This window comes from Halichoerus grypus, chromosome 6 (genome assembly GCF_964656455.1).
Source record: "Halichoerus grypus chromosome 6, mHalGry1.hap1.1, whole genome shotgun sequence".
In the NCBI taxonomy this organism is placed as follows: Eukaryota; Metazoa; Chordata; class Mammalia; order Carnivora; family Phocidae; genus Halichoerus; species Halichoerus grypus.
In genome coordinates this window covers 62,334,350-62,355,855 of record NC_135717.1, presented here as the reverse complement: position 1 = coordinate 62,355,855, position 21,506 = coordinate 62,334,350, and the positions used below count along the sequence as shown (strand labels likewise).

The window sequence follows — 21,506 nt, the reverse complement described above, 5'->3', positions numbered from 1 at the left end:
CATTCCCACCAACACTGTAAGACAGTTCCCCTTTCTCTGTATCCTTGCTAACATTCCTTGTTTCCTGACTTGTTAATTTTTGCCATTCTAACTGGTGTGAGGTGGTATCTCATTGTGGTTTTGATTTGTATTTCCCTGATGCCAAGTGAGGTTGAGCATTTTTTCATGTGTAGAGATGATTCTATTTATAATACTCGAGTAGCATATTTAACAAAAAATACAGAGTTTTTTTTTTTTTTAATGAAGAAAAACATACTTTACTGAGGGATATAGATGAATAGTGAAGAAATAGAAATTTATATTTTTGGTTTTGAAGGTTCAATATTATAAATATTTCAATTTTCTACTTTTTTCCAAATTGATATATAGATTTAAAGCAATTTATTTCTGGATGTAAATTGAGTTATTTTTTAATTTAACAGAATTATTACAGAATATATTGAGATAAGAAACTGGTGACTATACAAAAGAATAATAAGGATTTGGTCATTCAAAAATCAATATGTAATGTAACACACTATAATAACTAAAGCAATGTGGTTCTGGATTTGGTTCTGAATAAAAAATCCAGAAACAGATTCAAAGGAATGTAATAATTTAGTATATTATAGTTTTAGTTATTGAAACTTTTTTATAGAAAGACAAAATAGTCACAAAAAGTAAACTACTATGAAAAAGTAGTTCTCATGTAATAGTTTGTGACATACATCAAAATAAGTTGCAGCTTGATTTAAGATCCAAAATTAATAAATGAAGTGTGATGTTAGAATAAACACTGGGTAACAGTTATATGGTCTTGGCTAGAGCAAGGTTTTCTAAGCATCATATTGCAAAGGAATATTGCAATATATTTGGCTATTATTAATTTAAAACTTTTGTATGGTAAAAGATTCATTAGATATAAAGATAAATGCAAATTCTTAACAGAATGTTTTATATGACGATCTTTTACAAATCTATAAGAAATATGAATGCCCTTCCCCCAAATATTCCCCCAAATAGACACAAACAGGCAGGTCATAGCTTAGAAACACACAAGGGCAATAAATGCATATGAATATATCCAACCTCACTAGTTATCAAATAAATGCAACTTAACATGACAGTGCGATAGATTTTATTTTTACTTACCATTTCAGTAAAAATTTTAGGAACAGCAATGTCTAATATTTGCAGATATATGCTAAAATAAGTAATCTTTTATATAATTCTATTACTATGAATTAATACTTCTCTGGAAGAAAATATATAGCAAAAGTTTTGGGACAACATAGGCTTTTCATTGAATCATTGCAGTTACACAAATTTATCATAAAGAAGAAAAGTGTGTACAGGGATTTTGTACAAGTATATAATATAAAAAATTTTAATAGCAAAAATTTTTAAATTACCAATATGTCCCTAATAAGAAATTTGCTAAATAAAAGTATACTATTAAATGTCCTTCTATTAGCTATTCTGATTTAGATGTACATTTATTGTCATTGGAACATATCTATGACATTATTTAATAAAAAGAGCATATCATGTATGTATAGTAGGAGCCTAAAAATTTTAAAAATACATATATGCACTAGTTATATTTAGAAATAATGAAAAAGGATATATATCAAATCTTAACAGTGAGTTTTCTGTTTGTGGTGAGATTATTTGTGAACTTTATTTTTGTTGATCTAAGAAAAAAATTATTAAAAGTGGCATTTAAAAACCTTATATTCTAGAAGAAATAAATTATTTTCCACATTTTCTTTTATTTGACACTATAGATATTAATTACCTTGGTTACATTCTATCACCTTTTCTAATGTATACCTTTTATTTAGTTTCATTATGCCTCTCTAATAATTAGAGCTTTAAAAAAAAATAATAGGGGAACTTCCTGGGATATAAAAATAGCCCTCAAAGTGGAAGGCATTTCTTCAGTTTTTAATTTTAATCTATGGGTTAATTCAACTATGGATTATACCAGTGGTTTAATTCAGCTTCTCCAATTTAGTAAAAATAAAATTGAGAAGTAATGTGGACATGAATATATTCTTATTCCCGAAAGTTGTAATATTGACAGAAAAATGTCACACATAATACTTGATAAACCATTACTTTTTTAAAAACAGGAAGCTGAAAGAGCAAAGCATCAACTTGACTATTTCCTAAATCAAGGGAAAGAATTATTTAAAAGTGAAGGGAAGACCAAGACAACAATGGAAATGGGTATTAGTAAAATAAAAGTTGAAGATTCAAAAGATATACTATTGGAGAGAGGAAGAAGGAAATCACTAGTTACAGATTCAGGTGGACAAAAGACAAATTCTAAAATCCGAGAACACCTCCAGGTAAGGAAGTTACTGAAATAGAGAAAACAGTAGAGACAGAAAAACAGTAATCTGTGCTGTAAGATTCTTTTATATTGTTGTTTACTTCATCTGTATACATTATTTCAAAAAAACCCTGCCCTGTTTTTTTGCTTGGACCTTTTGTCTTTTACCTTTGGTTATAGCAATTCATTGTCTTGAATACAAATTTATAAATTAGGTATGTATTGGTTTTGAATGATGATATAAACACCCGAGATTTGAGAGCCAGAAAAAAATAGACTAAAGATTTTTGCTATAAATTAACAAAATTAAATATAAATGCTAAACTATGGGGAAAGGTTTTCAAATTTATCTTTTTACTGAAGTACAGTTGACACACAATGTTGTATTAGTTTCAGGTGTACAACATAGTGACTTGTTAAGTATGTATGTTATGCTTTGCTTGCTGCAAGTGTAGCTATTATCTGTGGGGAAAAATTCTTGAAAAAATGTATTTTTGTTTGTGTTGTGCAGTGGATTCAGAAGCTCTTTCTTGAACATTGAGATTTATCAATCTGTGCCTTAGAAGAAAAGAACAGTCTACACATAAGCAACTTTATTAACAAGTAATGGAAAAAGTTCAAGAAGTAAAGCAAAACTGTCAAGAATATAATTTTGCTTGTCTTTGTTCTAGCAGGATAGCTATTATCAGGTCCCTCATTTCTTTAATATTTTATATTCTTTAGTGTCCTTCCTTCTTGTTTTCAGAATGAGAGTTTATGTGTATAAGAGATAGCATAGTAAAACTAGCAAATGGGAAATTAATAAAGTAAAATTAAAGGCCAATACTCTAGCTTTTGTAAGGAGACTATCATCACACAGTAATTTTATCCTTATTTTAATCTTTTTTGTATATAATTTTTTAAGTTTTTATTTAAATTCCAGTTAGTTAACATACAGTGTAATGTTAATTTCAGGTGTACAATTTAGTGATTCAACTCTTACGTGTAACATCTGCTGCTCATCACAAGTGCACTCCTTAATCCCCAACATCTATTTAATCCATTGTATATAATTTTAATTGCAAACTATGTCAGTTTCTTCTTGGAAAGATAAGAAATTGCTCTTAGTGAAAAAGAAATTATTAAGGTTATTAGGGTTTTTTTGTTTTTGTTTTTTGCCCTGAATTGTATACAAAAGCAAATTTTTTAGAAATGCATGTTTCTGTGAACTGGCTTAAAACAAAGATAAAGTGTGGCAACACAATTTAAAATGTGCTAGGCATTCTATATCCTCTATCATTATAAAATATGCTGATGATTTTATGTATATGTGCTAGTCATTTACACAATAAGTAATAGGTGCCAATCATTTACACAATAAGTAGTAAGATAGCTATAAGCACCCCCATTTTGAAGATGAAACTGGAGCCTAAAAACACTAACTATGCAACATCATAGTAATGTTGAAGTAGACTTCAAACCTAGGTCTTTCTGGCTTCAAAATCATGTCAGGATATCTTCTTTTCCTGTCTGTGTGGCTGCATTTGAACCCTCACTTTGTTAATGGGCTAGTGTTTTTTTATTTCCCAGGATTTTCCCCATAACCAAAATAAAGGCTGTTGTATATGACGAGTTAAATAGAAAATGTTAGATTAAAAAGTAAGATGATTTTGAAAGAGCAACTTCATTACCTGAAGCATTTTACCAGGTAACTTCATCACCTGCAACCTGGGCAGGTGATTTTTATTTTTAGTGGTTTTTCAATAGATTAACACACACCTCTCTTATTAAATATTCAGTTTAACAATCCTTATAAAACACCTACTATATACTAGGTTCTTTGCATGGATGGTGTATATAATATCATTTATTTGGATTGGCCTGCTCTGGTAATAATGAAACAGGAATCATTACTGAGGATTTTGATGGATTAGAAGTTGTTCATACTCACTGTCTCCATGTTCTTATAGTAATTCTTCACTTAACTGTAACCTTTTTTCCCAACTACTATATTAAAACTATTTTTGCCAAGGTCACAACAAACTTACTTGATCTTATTCTGAAGGATGCTTTATAGTTTTATCTCACTTATCCTCTTAGCATTATTTGATCATGTTTGACCATTTCTTTCCTTCTTCCTTTTTTTTTTTTTTTAAAGCTTTATTTATTTGAGAGAGTGAGAGAGAGAGAACAGAAGCAGGGGGAGGGGCAGGTGGAGAAGGAGAAGCAGACTCCTCGCTGAGCAGGGAGCCCGATGTGGGGCTTTATCCCAGGACTCTGGGATCATGACCTGAGACAAAGGCAGATGCTTAACCCACTGAGCCACCCAGGTGCCCCCTGACCATTTATTTTTAATGAATTCTGCGTTTTGTTTTAGAGACAGAATGATTATTTGGTTTTCTTTATATTTCTGTGTTTTGGTCTCTTGTGCTGCCCATTTTTTAACTGTTGGTGTTTCTCTGAGTTTTCTCTCCTGGATTCTCTTTTTATTCCACATATTCTTTCTGAGCATGCTTATATACCTTTATGGCTTCAAGTGCCAAATAAATCTTGTGTCAAACCCAAGTATCACTTAATTTCCAGACCTATTATCTATCAGCTTACTGAATTTACCTACTGAAATGGTCCACAGCATCTAGAATTCATCATGTCCTAAAAGGAACTAATTGCTTTCTTCTTAGACTGCTTCTTCTCCCACTAGTCACAATTTCCTGGCATCCTCATACACCTAATTGCTGAAACTAGAATCTTGGGAATCATTTTTGTCTCTTCTTTTTTTTTAATCAATCCAATTATTAGCCATAAAATTTTGCCCTTTTTTTTCCGATTTCACTGGCAATTCCCAGGATGCTACCAGGATTCTAATTGCTGTCCTTTTGTCCAGAATTTATTGTCTTTAGTCCAGTCTCCATGTTGATGTCTAGTCATCTTTCAAATTGAAATCTGTTCATGTTAACTTTCTTGCCTAAAATCTTTAATGGTTCCCATTATTCTTTGGTTGAAGTACAGATTCCTAATTATGGGTTAAGGTGTCAGATCTGGTCCTTTCTTGAGATGCCAGCCTCATTTTTAATTAGCCCTCACCCCCCCCCACCCATTCACTGCACATTACTTCATAAGCATGAGTGTGCACACACACGTACAAACATATATTTATGCTTTAGCTACACTGAACTTCCTTAAGTTCATGGAACACACTATGTTTTCTCTCACCTTCATGATTTTGCATAATTAGCTCTCTTTGTTTTCAACACTGTTTCTCCCTCCCTTGTTTCTTAAAATTCATCTGGTTAAAAAATGAATGAAGAACAAAAAGGGCTGTTATCTTTTGGTACGTAATAAATTACTCCAAAACTTAGTGGCTTAGACAACAAACATGTATCATTTCATAGTATCTGTGAGTGAGAAATCCAGAAAGAAGGCTTAGCTAGATGCTCTAGTTCATGGTCTCTCACAAAGATGCAATCAAAGAAAAATCAGAGCTGGGCAGTCAAGTGGTAAAAACAGATTTTGTTCAAAGCCATTGCAATAGGAGAAAAAAGACCTCAGTATAGAACTGTATTCAATTCCTAATACACCATGGGGAAGTAGAAATTTATAGCCAAAGAGTAGGTTGGTGGTCAGTGGAAAATTACTAAGAGGAAACATTGGGGGTGTAATGGCGATTCTGGCTGAACTGACCTAACAGGATCTTTGCCAAAGATAGGCAAGAGTGATCAGCTATAGGAGTGCCTCGGTGGCTCAGTTAGTTAAGCGACTGCCTTTGGCTCAGGTCGTGATCCCAGGGTTCTGGGATCAAGCCCCACGTCTGGCTCCCTGCTCACCAGGGAACCTGCTTCTCCCTCTCCCGCTTCCCCTGCTTGTGCTCTCTCTCTCTCTGTCAAATAAATAAATAAAATCCTTACTTTATTTTTTAAAAATTTAATTTTATTATATTATGCTAGTCACCATACAGTACATTGTTAGTTTTTGATGTAGTGTTCAAAAAAGTGTGATCAGCTATCACCTGGGGGATAGTGAAGGATGAGGAACCTGCTTAAGTATTGAGGGAGATCAATTATGGAGAATGGGGCACTGTTGCTAAATTGACTTATTAGGATTCTTACTAAAATTGGATTTTAAAAGGAAGTGCACAACCCCCCAACGTTTGTTGTTTCTTGCCTTGTCAATTTTTGCCATTCTAACTGGTGTAAGGTGGTATCTCAATGTGGTTTTGACTTGAAATTTCCCTGATGGCTAATGATGATGAACATTTTTTCGTGTGTCTGTTATCCATTTGTATGTCTTCTTTGGAGATGTGTCTGTTCATGTCTTCTGCCCATTTTTGGACTTGATTATTTGTTTTTTGGGTGTTGAGTTTGAGAAGTTCTTTATAGATCTTGGATACCAGCCCTTTGTCTGTAGTGTCATTTGCAAATATCTTCTCCCATTCTGTGGGTTGCCTCTTTGTTTTGTTGACTGTTTCCTTGGCTGTGCAGAAGCTTTTTATCTTGATGAAGTCCCAAAAGTTCATTTTTGCTTTTGATTCACTTGCCTTTGGAGATGTATCTTGCAAGACGTTGCTGTGGCTGATGTGAAAGAGGTTACTGCCTATGTTCTCCTCTAGGATTTTGATGGATTCCTGTCTCACATTGAGGTCTTTCATCCATTTTGAGTTTATCTTTGTGTATGGTGTTAGAGAATGGCAAGTTTCATTCTTCTGTATAAAGCTGTCCAATTTTCCCAGCACCATTTATTGAAGAGACTGTCTTTTTTCCATTGCATATTTTTCCCTGCTTTGTCGAAGATTATTTGACCATAGAGTTGAGGGTCCATATCTGGGCTCTCTATTCTGTTCCTTTGGTCTGTATGTCTGTTTTTGTGCCAGTACCATGCTGTCTTGGTGATCACAGCTTTGTAATAGAGCTTGAAGTCTGGCATTGTGATGCCACCAGCTTTGGTTTTCTTTTTCAACATTCCTCTGGCTATTCGGGGTCTTTTCTGGTTTCATACAAATTTTAGGATTGTTTGTTCCAGCTCTGTGAAAAATGCTGGTGGTATTTTGATAGGGATTACATTGAATGTATAGATTGCTTTCGGTAGCATAGACATTTTTTTAAAAAATTTTATTATGTTATGTTAGTCACCATACAATACATCATTAGTTTTTGATGTAGTGACCCGTGATTCATTGTTTTTGTATAGTAGACATTTTAACAATATTTGTTCTTCCATTCCATAAGCATGGAATGTTTTTCCATTTGTTTGTATCTTCCTCAATTTCTTTTATAAGTGTTCTATAGTTTTCAGAATACAGATCTTTGACCTCTTTCGTTAGGTTTATTCCTAGGTATCTTATGGTTTTTGGTGCAATTTTAAGTGGGATTGATTCCTTGATTTCTCTTTCTGCTGCTCCATTATTAGTGTACAGAAATGCAACAGACTTCTGTGCATTGGTTTTATACCCTATGATTTTGAAGCAATCCATTTTTATTGTACATTTTGTTCTTACGTTAGATTTATAATTTATAATTGTAAACATTTAGCAGCTATAATGTAAGCTTGTTTGACTAGTGAACTTAGGCAGAAAAAAATTTTATGTCTGCATGTATTAAAGCTGACATCTCAGTATATGCCTGCTTTTATTTTAACAACAATTTTAAAACTAGCTTTATTTACCAATTTATATTCCAGATCATATGAATCTAAAAAAAAAAAAAACCCACCAAAACATTTGTGTTAGTTTTTGTATTTTTGGGAGTTGTCTTAGAAATACTTAATTTATAATGGCACTCATTCATCTCTAAGCTAATTTGAATAGAACTCCTTTAAGAGATTTTATCGAGTAATTTGATGATATCATTTGGAGGAAAAAATAGCACACGTATATAAAACACACACATATAAACAAACATACAAACATGCAAAAAGAGATCTTAATGCTTTCATTCTAAAATTTTAGACTTGAATCAGTAAAACGTAATACAAACAACTGGTTTATATGGAAGAGTTAGCTCTCATCTTTTTTCAACTTTATATTTTTATTCAAATTGTGTTTCTGGCAACTGGGACAAGTTAAGGTTACATGTTTGTCAATATTTGTGGAAGGGACATTTTGCCTTGATCTGTAATCTAATGGAGGTGTGGACTAAGTTTTAGGTGAGTGACTGAAAAGATGTCTAGTGGCTATCTGGCTCATCAAGTGGACAAAACACTAATTTTGTTTTCAAATAGCCCCTTTCTCTCTTTTCAGCCTGAAATGGTTGCATTTGGGTGTCTGAGTCTCTTGAGATCTCTTCATAGGGAGTATGGGGGCTTAATGTTTAAGTGACTATAGGGAACCGAGGGGCTCAAGTCGGAAAGGGAAAGCCTGGCAGGGTAGGCAGAAGGATGAGGGAGGTTGGTGGTTAAAGAGGGACATACCAAAGGATTTAAGAGAACCTTAGTGAAGATTGAAGGTGATAAAAAGAGGAAGGAGAAACATTAGTGATGGGAAGGAAGAGGTTTCAAAGGTTTTCAGTCAATTGAGAATTCCCACGTTTTTAACTATTGGTACCTTTATACTTAAACAGAAAACTTAGGACTCAAACATAGCTTCTGTTCCTTACAGATTAGCCTCTTACAAATAGAGAAGCCTGGAAATCTAATCCAGCCTCCACTTATATGAGACTCTAACCAGATTCTGGAGTCTACTCAGAATCTTAAGAATCAAAATCTGTCCCTACTAGCTTCAGTGGACATTTGCATGGAACAATGGTTTAGGAGTTGGACTCACCAATGGATCCTCAATTAATCAGGAGTTAAGACAATGGCTTCAAAAATGCACAAAAATTGAGGTCCTGGGTGAGTGTTCTGGAGTCCAGTGATGAATCTGATTCTATCTGAGTCATAGCATTATCACTGTCAAAGAAAACAAGAGCTGGGCAGTAAAGTGGTAAAATCAGATTTTCAATGTCAATGTTGGCCTTGGCTGCATTTGGCTCAAGACCTAACTGGAGGAGGATATACTTCTGGGCTCAGTATATACTCATGTAACTATTGTTGGCCCTTAGATATTTGCTGGATGTTGCTTGGGGACATCAGTTCCTTGCCATGGAGGCCTTTCCATGAAGGTACTTACAACATGGAAGCAAGGGCAGAAACAGGGAGAAAGAGAGGGAAAGCGGCAGGGAGGGATGGAGAAAGGTAGAATCTAATCTCAGAAGTGATATCCTATCACTTTTGCCATATCCTATTCATTAGAAGTAGAAGTAGTCAAGAGGGCCAGCCCAAAAATAAGGGAGGGTAATACAACAGGCATGAATACCATGAAACAGGGATCACTGGGAGCCATTTTAGAGACTGCCTACAAGTAGATTGATATGAGATTGTGAAAACTCTTGAACTGAATGCTAAGTTAAGCAGTTTGGTCTTCAATTGTCAGAAAGGAAGAACTGCTTTGTGTTGATCCTATAATTCATAAGGTCTTACCTATATATTGTAACTATAAATATATTTCATTTCTTTTGCTGATATAGCTGTCTTAGGTATTACAATGCCTTGTTTGGCTGTGGAGCTGTGATATTACTAATATCAAGAGAGAGTTTTCTCAAATGAGGTGGCATGTTCCCAGTGCTCTTGGGCCTGGTTTCATAGGGAAGCCAGCTTATCACCCTGTGCTACTGGTGATAGAAACTTAAAATTTAAAAGGAGTGAAAGAAAAATATTTAGAACTCCTACTACTGGACATTAGATTGCATTACACAAAAGGTCTGTCATATGTATATCTTAATGACATATTTAAGAAGTAGTTCCTCTTTGTTTTTGTACCTGTTTTTAAAGTTGCTTATTGGAATAGTAGTCTTTTTAAAATTAGAGGTTAGGGTAAGACCTATTATCTTTTCTATGTGTCAGGAGCTGAACATATTTTTCTATAAAACCCTTAGATATAGGAGGATGATAATACTTTATAAACATGTTAGAGTAAAATGAGATAATGTTTGTCAAATGCTTTTGTATATCATGAAGCACTGTGTGAATGTTATCATTATCATGTTATCATCATTTAGTTCTGTCCAGTTATCTACATAGTCAATATGAAAACCCATGGTGGTATATTACTTAATATATAGGCTAACTCTTATCACATATAGGCCCAGAATGTGTAATGGCTCACATACGATAGAAAATTATTTCCTCATGTAAATACTTCCAGGAAGTTCAGGGTCCATGTTTGTGTTAGGGAGTCCTGCTCTACAGGGTCATTCCAGTATCCTGGCATATGGAGGTTTTGCCATCTTACATTGGCTTCCTGGGCCACATTAGGCATAGATATCCAGCTACCAGAAGAGGAGATGGAAGACCAAACATGAGTCAATTTTCACTGACCAGGCTGGAAGAGGTACACACCATTTTCTCTCATAATTAATTTACCACATTTAACTATAGGAGGGACTTAGAAATATACACCAGTAATGTGCCTTAAGAAAAGAAAGTTAGTTTGGTGAACATCAGAAGTCTTTGACACAGGTGAATAAGGATAAAGCTAGCTAATCTCTGTATGAAAGAAACTGAGTTAGGTAAAATTCAGGCCTGGGATAGAATCTAGAATCAACAATACGCTATAGGAAAACATGATGAAACAGAACAGAGAACCCAGAAACGGACCCTCAACTCTATGGTCAACTAATCTTCGACAAAGCAGGAAAGAACAGCCAGTGGAAAAAAGACAGTCTCTTCAACAAATGGTGTTGGGAAAATTGGACAGCCACACGCAGAAGAATGAAACTGGACCATTTTCTTACACCATACACAAAAATAAACTCAAAATGGATGTAAGACCTAAATGTGAGACAGGAACCCATCAAAATCCTAGAGGAGAACACAGGCAGCAACTTCTGTGACCTGGGCCGCAGCAACTTCTTGCTAGACACGTCTCCAAAGGCAAGGGAAACAAAGACTTCATCAAGATAAAAAGCTTTTGCACAGCAAAGGAAGCAGTCGACAAAACCAAAAGACGACTGACAGAATGGGAGAAGATATTTGCAAATGACATGTCAGATAAAGGGCTAGTATGCAAAATCTATATATAAAGAATTTATCAAACTCAACACCCAAAGAACAAATAATCCAGTCAAGAAACGGGTGGAAGATGTGAACAGACATTTCTCCAAAGAACACATTCAGATGGTCAACAGACACATGAAAAAATGCCCAACATCACTCGGCATCAGGGAAATAAATACAAATCAAAACCACAATGTGATATCACCTCACACCTGTTGGAATGGCTAAAATGAACAAGTCGGGAAACAACAGATGTTGGCGGGGATGCAGACAACGGGGAGCCCTCTTACACTGCTGGTGGGAATGCAAGCTGGTACAGCCACACTGGAAAACAGTATGGAGGTTCCTCAAAAAGTTGAAAATAGAGCTACTCAACGACCCAGCAATTGCACTACTAAGGATTTACCCCAAAGATACAAATGTAGTGATCCAAAAGGGCACCTGCACCCCAATGTTTATAGCAGCAATGTCCACAATAGCCAAACTGTGGAAAGAGCCCTGATGTCCATTGACAGATGAATGGATAAAGAAGATGTGTAGATATATACAATGGAATATTACTCAGCCAATAGAAAAAATATCGTGCAATGACGTAGATGGAACTAGAGGGTATTATGCCAAATAAGTCAGTCAGAGAAAGATAATTATCATTTGATTTCACTCATATGTAGAATTTAAGAAACAAAACAGAGGAGCATAGGGGAACGGAGGGGAAAATGAAACAAGATGAAATTAGAGTGGGAGACAAATCACAATAGACTCTTAATCATAGGAAACAAACTGAGGGTTGCTGGAGCAGAGGAGGGGAGAAGGATGGGGTAATTGGATGGTGGACATTAAGGAGGGCACCTAATGTAATTAGCACTGGGTGTTATATAAGACTGATGAATCACTGAACTCTACCTGGAAATTAATATACTTTATGTTGGTTAACTGAATTTAAATTTAAAAAAATAATATAAAAAAAAAGAAAATATAAGCCAAACCAAGATAACTTTTGATATGATTAAACAGTGACACAGGTTTTTAGATATTAAAATACTTGTTGGAAGGGAAGAACACTATTAAAAGGAAATATTACCAAAGAACAAAGATATCTTGCAGAAACTCTTCAAGATGGACAATGAAAATTACCGTTGTAATTGTTAAAGGAACTGTTGTTATTATTTAAGGAATCATTAAAGAGTAAGTGTAATATTTTGGCAAGAATTTGTATTTAATAAAGTGAAATTACAGGTAAATCAGTTAATTAATGGTTAAAATTATCTGAAATATTAGTCTTACCTAGTAATCTCTTTTTCTAATTCACCATTTTTCTTCATTTCTTGATCTAAACTACATTCCAGAGATTGTTTCAACTCAATAAATTTCTTTTTTTTTTTTTTACATGATTGCTAAGTTTAATTCCACAGTTATACCCAATCCTGCCTTGTAAAAACAAAATGCCCCTATCAAAACTACATTCTGATGTGAGTACAGGCTTCTTGTTTTTGATACAGCTCTAGAAAAAATTTGGCACCAAATGCACATAAAAGAAGTTTTAAGGTTTAATAAAAATACAGACTAATAATTTCAAAATGCAGCTTAGAGGTTGAGAACAGGATGCTGAATTAATGAATTTCCAAATACAGGCAGTCCCCGATGTATAGAGCATTTTCCAAATATAAATGGCCACCTCCATCCGGCTCACAGGAGCAGAAAGTCCTCTCCTGCTTTTCCCAGTTACCAGACTACCAGGCACTCTAAACCCACTTCTACAGCCCCAGGGAGGGAAGGCTGGGGAGAAAAGGAAGGCAGGACATCTGTCTACACTGCACAGAGGCTCCTGCTACAGTTCTCCTTTGCCTGCATCCCCACCTCTGCTCCCCATCTCCACCCAATATCCCTGCTGATGGACAGAACTGGGTGGACAGTGAGGGAAGGGGCGAAGCCACAGGGCCCAGCAGTACAATGTCAGGGTTCCTGGCAATCCAATTTGGCATCCACGGGTCATTTTCTTGCATACTAAAAACCACAAGAAAACATAGTCATAAATGGAAGTTCACTTCTACCATGAGAACATTGCATTAAGCAAAAGTTATTGTGTTTGGGCTTAAACCCTAACTACCATTTATGACATTTTCTAATGGGGAAAAAAATGCTCTGAATTCCAAACAACTTTCCTATAAGTGGCCATTTGAAGGGGGGAGACAGGAACTACTTGAGAGAGTCACATGGAAAGAGTTTCTTGCCTCCTGAGTGAACAGGGCAGTTGAAAGGGGGAAAACAAACGGTCTTTGGTTGACAAAGCCACGTGCAGGTCCCCCCAGTGTGCCAGGTGTAAGAGGCAGAGCTCAGCAGATAGCTCCTGCAGGCACTTAAGTGTCTAGGCCACTGTGGGTACGATGAAACACAGCATTGTTGCTTTTTTAAATTTCAGTCATGATGCAGGTATTTTTAGTACCTAGCATTAGCTTTGTAGGCTCTCATACCAAGATGTACCCCGACCTGAAGCCTGTCCTCTGTTAACTGTTGGTCCAACATGAGTGAGGTGCAAGGTCTGAGACTGAGCCCTGTAGGGCCAACCGGGAGAAACTCTGCCTGCCGGGACCAAAGCAACAGCGCTCTGGCCAGCCCGTCCTCTGTGCCGACAAGCATCATGGAATCAGCTAGTTGAGACTTCGATGTCAAACTACTTAATTTTCTGGGCCAAGGTCTCCAGGTTTCTTCTGGAAACTGAATATGGTCCAGAGGTTCTGCAAAGCTTTATAAAGAGCAGCTAAGCAAAGTTTCTTCCTCTCGGTTGTACCTGAGCAACTGACTTTTTCCTAGAAAGGTTGTCAGAAACAGGGCAGAGTCTTATGTAAAGCTGGTATTTTAGAAAAGCTTTTTAGATATTATTAAAGATTCAAACCGAAGAACCCAAGGTTCTGAAGCATCTCTTCTTCCCACCGTCAACAGGAGTAAAGACGCATGAAGGATTTCAGTCACCCCATTGCCTGGATGCATGTGGACAGTTCTACAGCTGCAGGAGTCGGGGGCGGGGGGTGGGGGTGGGGAAGAGGTGTGGTTTGACAAGGGAGCTGTCTGCATCCCTGGAGAAGGGCACAGGACCCGCAGGTTCTCACCCCATTCACCACGGGACTGTTTCCATCCCTGGGACTGCCTCTGCAGGCCCCCAGTGCCTCCTTTCCAATCAGCCCCAGTATGGTGCTCTGCACGCTTCCTGAGCCACCTCGGTTGCTTGTCCACAGGAAGAGCTGCCCACAGGAAGAGCTGTGGTTTGACAAGGGAGCTGTCTGCATCCCTGGAGAAGGGCACAGGCCAGATAGGAGGCCACTCAGGAAAAGAAGGAACAATTCACAGCAAAACCAGCCTGGGAATGAAAGGCAGAGATTTCTACGTATGATCTGGCCAAGCTTTTAGATGGCAGAAATGGAGCACCTCAGAGGATCAGGGCACAAAATCTTTCCATAAAGCATGAGACTGAGAATGACTTTTTGGTTTTTGTCGACAGCTGCCGAGGACAAGCAACCGAGGTGGCTCAGGAAGCGTGCAGAGCACCACACTGGGGCTGACTGGAAAGGAGGCACCGGGGGCCTGCAGAGGCAGTCCCAGGGATGGAAATGGTCCCGTGGTGAATGGGGTGAGAACCTGCCGGGCCAGCCAGAGACCCCAGTCCCCACCAGTATTGTTTTGGCCTGTGCCTTGCCCATCTATCCCACAGCAACACACAGGTTGTTTCTTATTTTCTTGCCAAGGCTTTAAACTTAAACTCTGCTACTGTGTTCATGATCCCCAGACCCCCGGTCGGCCAGCAGAGCGCCAGTGTGGCGAGGCTGTGGGCAGCCCCACGCCACCAGGCCTCAGCGTGGCCTCGCACCACCTGCCCCCACGCCCCTCGTTGAGTCCCGTCACATGCACAGTTACAGTGAGTCCCGTTTTATCCCCACCAAGACAGGTCTCCCGCAGTCTGGAGGTAAGCTCCCCCCAGCTCTGTGACAGCAGTGGGGCCTGAGCAGCGGCTTCAGATACACAGCAGACCCTCTCCCCACCCGGCTCCTTTGGGCTAAAAGAAACTATAGTATTTGAAATCCTATCTCTCCGGGTTCTTGTCTGGCTACAGGTGAAGCAGCAGCCCCTCTTAGTAGAAGGAGATACTGGATTTGCCTCCAGGTGGGTTGAGGACTTTGTTATGAGAGCGCGCCGCGGGCCCAACCTGGGCTCATGGCTGTCCTCCGCGGGCATGGGCCCCGGCTGCTGGGCACGGCCCACTTCTCCAGGCCCTCCCTTCTCACTGGGTTCTTCTCCAGGCAACGAGCTTGTTGCGGCTTTAGGGGCTGATTTGGGGTCTTCTCCCTCACACAAGGACACGTGGTCCTTGGGTTTGTTTGGGTGTGCCAAAGGTGAAGTGGCAGCAACTGGGGACCCAAAAATGTCACTGGTCTTCCCGCCAGGTGGGTTCAGATGCTGTCGAGTCTGCACAGGCATGGATTCATCAAAGATACCGCTTCCTTTCCCCCCTGGAGGATTGGTCCTTTTAGGCATGTTCTGAGGCTCTTTGGTTGGTCCAAAAATATTAGATGCCATCCTATTGAGCCTGCTTGATGGAGCAGCTTCTTCTGGACTTCCAAAAAGATTGCTGGCCTCTCCTCCCGGGGGCTTCATGGCCGAGCCCGCCTGGCCTCCGTCGCTCTCCGGGGCCTGGAACATTTCAGTAAATTTCTTTATCTGTCCGTTTTCATCATCAGACTTTGAAAAAAATTTTTAAAGGAAATGATATTTAAAAATCTAGATACTCATTCTTCTATCATAAAATATTATTTCTCACGAATTCATAAGTAATAACATGTTTAGAAAGGCTCATAAACTACATTTTATAAATTTCATAAATTTATAATTTTAAATTTATATAATGTAGTTTAAAATTTATAATTTTAAGTTTTATATAATATAGTTTTATAAACCTGATGCCAATAAATACAAATTTCAAATATATGGACCTTTCTTAAAAACAGCTTAAACTGATTTTACATTTTTATCATTATTTTTTCTAGAATTTAAATTGCCAAAATTTACTTGTTAAATACAGAGGTTCTTACCCATATTAATACTACGTGTTAATGAAAAGTTTTAAAAAGTGGTTATATTTACATTTTAGTTTCTAAAGATGCCCTAGAAACACATTTTCATCCATAGCTTAAGATACTCTGGGTTTTGTGAGATCATACCATTTTAAGATAATCTCTGAAAAATTCCCATGCAGTCCCATTACAGTTTTGATGATCGCCTGACTTCAGAATGAGATACTCTCATTCTCTGCAAGCATTGCAAGCATCTCTGCAAGGTTTCAATTTCTTCTTTTCTGTTAACTACCTTTCTCTTTAAATAAAGTTTAAGTCTTCTTGATATTACATAAAAACTTTTGCTTCACTCTTGCAGCTTTTTCTATCATCCTGCTTCTCCCCTTTCACTGGACTTGAGCATTCTTTAATGTGTCATCTCATCCACAGATTCATCTTTCCAACACTTAGTTTCTTCTTTTACACTAAAATCGGAGTTTCAGTCCTGAAATTCCACTAAAAAATTTTGAGGGTCATCAAGGATCTTTTTTTTATTTTTTAAGATTTTATTTATTTATTTGAGAGAGAGAGAGAGAGAGAGAGCGCACATGAGAGGGGGAGGGTCAGAGGGAGAAGCAGACTCCCTGCTGAGCAGGGAGCCCGATGCGGGACTCGATCCCAGGACTCTAGGATCATGACCTGAGCCGAAGGCAGTCGCTTAACCAACTGAGCCACCCAGGCGCCCCAAGGATCTTTTTTTTAAAGTCTTTATCCTGCTTTACTTCTCAGCAACAGCTGAAAACAATGACCATACCCTCCCTCTGCTCTCTAATCCCATTTTATTTCTAAAGGACAGCAACCGCGGTTAGTCCCTGACCCTTGCTATTCCTCTTATCAAATCCTCTCAGAGTTGGTTAAATCTCAAGGCTTCAAAACCAGATTCTCTAATCTACATTTCCAGCCTTGACCCCTTTACTGAAGTCATCTCTACTTTTTGATCTTCCTTCTAGTTCCTCATAGAGAGTATTCTCAACCACACACTCAAAAACCATTACCTGATGTGGATTACCTTTATAGACAGCTAATTTTTTTTTTAATTTTTTAAAATTTATTTATTTGAAATAGAGAGTGCATGAATAGGGGAAGGAGCAGAGGGAGAGGGAGAAGCAGACTCCCAGCTGAGCAGGGCTCGATCTCAGGACCCTGAGATCATGGTCTGAGCCGAAAGCAGGCGCTTAACTGACTGAGCCACCCGGGTACCCCTAGACAGCTAATTTTGTACATTTTATGTTGACTCTTTTTGGTATTACTTTGAGTGTATTGTTATTTTGTCATCTCAGGGGGCACCCTTTCCCTTAGGATGCTGACCACCATACTCTGTCTTGCTTTTCTTTTCTGATGCAAATGTTTCTCACAAGGGTCAGACTATCAATTGTTTGCCTTTGTTTTCTTTTGAATAATTTCCTATTCCATAGAGATTGGATCTTATGGAAGTCTTCTTCTGAAGTTCTTTTCAGACACATACTTGACTATATTGTTTGGAAGCTTAAGTCAGCCTAGAGCTATCTCTTCTTCCCAATCCAGATTCTTCACCTCAAAACTATGTCTATCAAATCTCTTAACCCAGGTAGTCTCTGGCCTGGGGATTCATGAGATAAAATCCTTCTAGAGATGTTAGGACTATGGACTGAGTTGGTTGAAAGCTAAGTGTTTGTTTCACAGGGTAACTAATAATTTTATGTCATAACCCTAATTCATTTCCAGTGGAATCTACAGAATACCTATGGCTATTCTTACAGACTTTACAAGATTTGATACCTTCCTTAATAGATTTCTATATGACACCATAGGGGGACAACTCCTGGCATTCTCATTCACATATTGTCACGTTACTTGCTCAATGAAAACTATAGTAATACAATGTGACTAATTTATAGGAAATCTAGAAAAAAAATTATTTTCGATGTTTCTTTGGCCACAAAAAGGACCAGTCAACAGAATGTGCTAGTTCCCCTGATAGGTATAGCTATATAATGAAATTTGCAAGGATGCAGCTTTTGTGACTAAAAGAAACTAGTGGTAGGTGCATCTACCTCATTGTTCCAACCTAGGACTCACAATGCAGCCTTCTCATCTTAAATCATTGGTACCCTCTCCTATGAAGGAGGGTATAAATGGCATGATAATCCGGTTCTGCTTGGTAAATAGTTACATAGTTTTCACTACGTATCAATAAGTTGGAATCCTGGATTGCACATTAATCTTTCCTGCGATTGGATTGTTAAATCTGTGAAAGGCTGATTAACTCAAATTAATGAAAAAAAAAATTAGTTCCTGAACTTGCAGTGAATGCTAGGAGCACGATGTTACTCTGTAAGGCCCTGATTGAGCAGTCATTTCCACTTTTCCACTGGCATCTCTTTTCCTTTCCAAAATCCAACAGAGAGAAAAATATATTCCTTTGAGGAAAATGTTTGCATAATGACCTAGTAGTCATTCTTGATGAAGACAACAAATTACAAATTTATAATTACAAATCACAACAAATTATCATGAGAGTAATCCATTCTCAAATCTCACTGAAGGGTTTAGATTACAAGAGAAAGTCAGAATTCAAGATCAAATTATGACTCAAACTTTGGGAATTTTTAAACATACTGAAAAATATTAGTAGGGACTGAGACTTTTGTATGCCAATATTCAAAGCAGCATTACTAACAATAGCCAAAAGGTGGAAAAACTCAATTGTCCACTGCCAGATAGATAAATAAAATGTGGTATGTATAAAATATTGCTTATCTTAGACTACCACAATCTTTTTTATTACAATCTTACTATAAAAATTATTAATTTATGAATTCAGTCAACTTCATCTATAAAGAGGAATTATACTACCAGTAGCAAGTAGCAACCATATGAATACAATAAACATTTTTATCAGTGAGAATTTTCATATTATCCAAAATAGTCTTATATACTACAACTAGAGAAATAAAAATTCCTTTTCAGTAGGACAGAAATTAAGAGACTGACTTACCGAACTTGTACTTAACAGGTTTTCCTGAAGTTGTTCAATTTTGCCCGCTTGTTTTTTGACTGTAACTTTTAACTTGGCATTTTCAACTTCAAGCCTAAAATGAAAATTTTAAAATTATTCTCACACATAAATTTTAAAAGTACTGTATAATTTCTAAACAAACATCTGAAGGTCTTACATAAATTCTTAAAAATTTAAAAAGTAGAAGATTTGGCAATTGTGCCATTTTTCTGGTTGTGTTTTATAGTTAATGTGCAAAATTTAAAGATAATATGCAAAATTTATGCATTTCCAAATAGCGCAAAGCTGAAATTTTTATCCAGCTTAACAATGATGTACTTATTATCATAACTGATATATTTCTCATACTACACTGCTTCTCTGCTTTATAAATACTCAAGTTATTTTCTGTGCTGCTTTAAATTGTACTTTTGCACGTGATCTTTCGACGTCTCAATACATCTTACAGCCTCTGCATGTCGATCTTGTGCTTCTTGCAACTAAAAAAGAAAAAAAAGAAATACTTTTAACTCCTGGCAATCTAGTATAAAACCACCATCAGCTGTTTTTGTAAATAAAATTTTAGTGGACACAGCCACACTCTCCTCTACATACTGCTTTATGGCTACAGCAGATTTGAACTGCTGCAACAGAGACCTATGGCCTACATAGCCTAAAATATTTACAGGGAGTCTGCTTCTCTCTCTCTCTCTCTCTCTCTCTTCCTCTACCCTTCCCCACTGTTCCTTCTCTCTCTCAAATAAATAAAATCTTAAAATAAAATAAAATATTTACAATCTCCTTACAGAAAAGTTTGCTGACTTCTCTAGTTACTAAAATGTCATATTTTTAATGTATTTAAATTATATTTTATCAGCTAAACCTACAAATTTATATATTGGTCAAAGGGGGAAAGATAGGAAATTACCTTATGGTAAACATTTCTATTTTTGTATTCTAAGTACCACACCAATTATAGTTTTAAATATTCACATATGTGAATGACCATGGCCGTTCCAGTGATTATAAAAGTTAACATGTTGCTTTCAGTGACAACTAGATATTTCATGGAATAATATGAGAGGCATTATCTTCGTAGGAACCAGAATGCCTGGGGTCTGAATCCCAACTCACTGGGTATTAGCTGTGTGACCTGGAACAAATTACTTAAAATTTCTATGTCTCAGTTTCTTCTCTGTAAAATGAAGATAATAATAGTATCTACCACACTGGGATGTTGGGAAGATTAATCTAGGAACTATACATGAACTATTTTATTTTTATTTTTATTTTTTAAAGATTGTATTTATTTGACAGAGAGAGAGAGACAGCGAGAAAGGGAACACAAGCAGGGGGAGTGGGAGAGGGAGAAGCAGGCTTCCCGCGGAGCAGAGAGCCCGATGCAGCACTTGATCCCAGGACCCTGGGATCATGACCTGAGCCGAAGGCAGACACTTAACAACTGAGCCACCCAGGTGCCCCTATACATGAACTATTTAGAAGGGTAGGTGGCACACACCGAATTCTGTCTGCAATTAGCATCATTATTGTTGCTGTAGGTTATGTTCTAATAATATTTGATATTTTAGGCAGATGGCAGGCCAATGAAAGTGGTCTCTTATACAAGTTATACTGAAATTGTTCTTCATACCACTGAAAGTGGCAGCAAATGGGGAGCATGAGGCCCAGAATACATCCTCAGTACTTCAAAAAACTTTTACCAATTCCACTAGGTACCAGTACTTTTTTCCACTTATAATAATTTTAACTTACTTCCTCGCTATACTACTCAGTGGACAATCTCATGGACTACAGGGCAAATAGTACCTCCTAGACTGAGTAATAAATATTTACATGACTATCAGAGGCAAGGTAAAGCCGCTGACGTGGAAATAATGGACTCTTGCTGAATCAACATTCCCAAATCATTTCATGTTTATATTATCTTAGCAACTGTCTGTGTTACACTGCTTTAGCAAGTACTCTGATGAATACATTAAGGCTACGTGGTATGGCATATCAGAAAAACCTGTCCCCAGGGGCGCCTGGCTGGCTCAGTGGGAAGAACATGCGACTCTTGACCTTGGGCTCATGAGTTCAAGCCCCA

At 37.2% G+C, this 21,506-nt stretch overlaps 2 protein-coding genes and 1 pseudogene across 15 annotated transcripts in view; 2 read left to right on the top strand and 1 right to left on the bottom strand.

The window, feature by feature from the left end:
- The window catches only part of LOC118533185 (coiled-coil domain-containing protein 7), a 142,563-nt gene extending 139,705 nt beyond the window's left edge, over positions 1-2,858 (top strand). Inside the window, 2 exon segments of the mRNA XM_078073997.1 lie at positions 2,115-2,333; positions 2,829-2,858. Coding sequence (XP_077930123.1) covers positions 2,115-2,333; positions 2,829-2,858 — 249 coding nt within the window.
- LOC118555525 (ankyrin repeat domain-containing protein 26-like) overlaps positions 1-21,506 on the top strand; it is a 511,611-nt gene that overhangs the window by 354,064 nt on the left and 136,041 nt on the right. Inside the window, exon 1 of one of the 14 annotated variants that reach the window (XM_078075226.1) lies at positions 14,840-14,945. The exons of the other annotated variants lie outside the window; for them this stretch is intronic. The gene's annotated coding sequence lies outside the window, so the exon portion shown is untranslated. Of the gene's footprint in view, positions 1-14,839; positions 14,946-21,506 lie in introns of those variants that run through there. 14 annotated transcript variants of the gene reach the window in all.
- Positions 15,279-16,012, bottom strand: LOC144382324 (jupiter microtubule associated homolog 2 pseudogene; annotated as a pseudogene).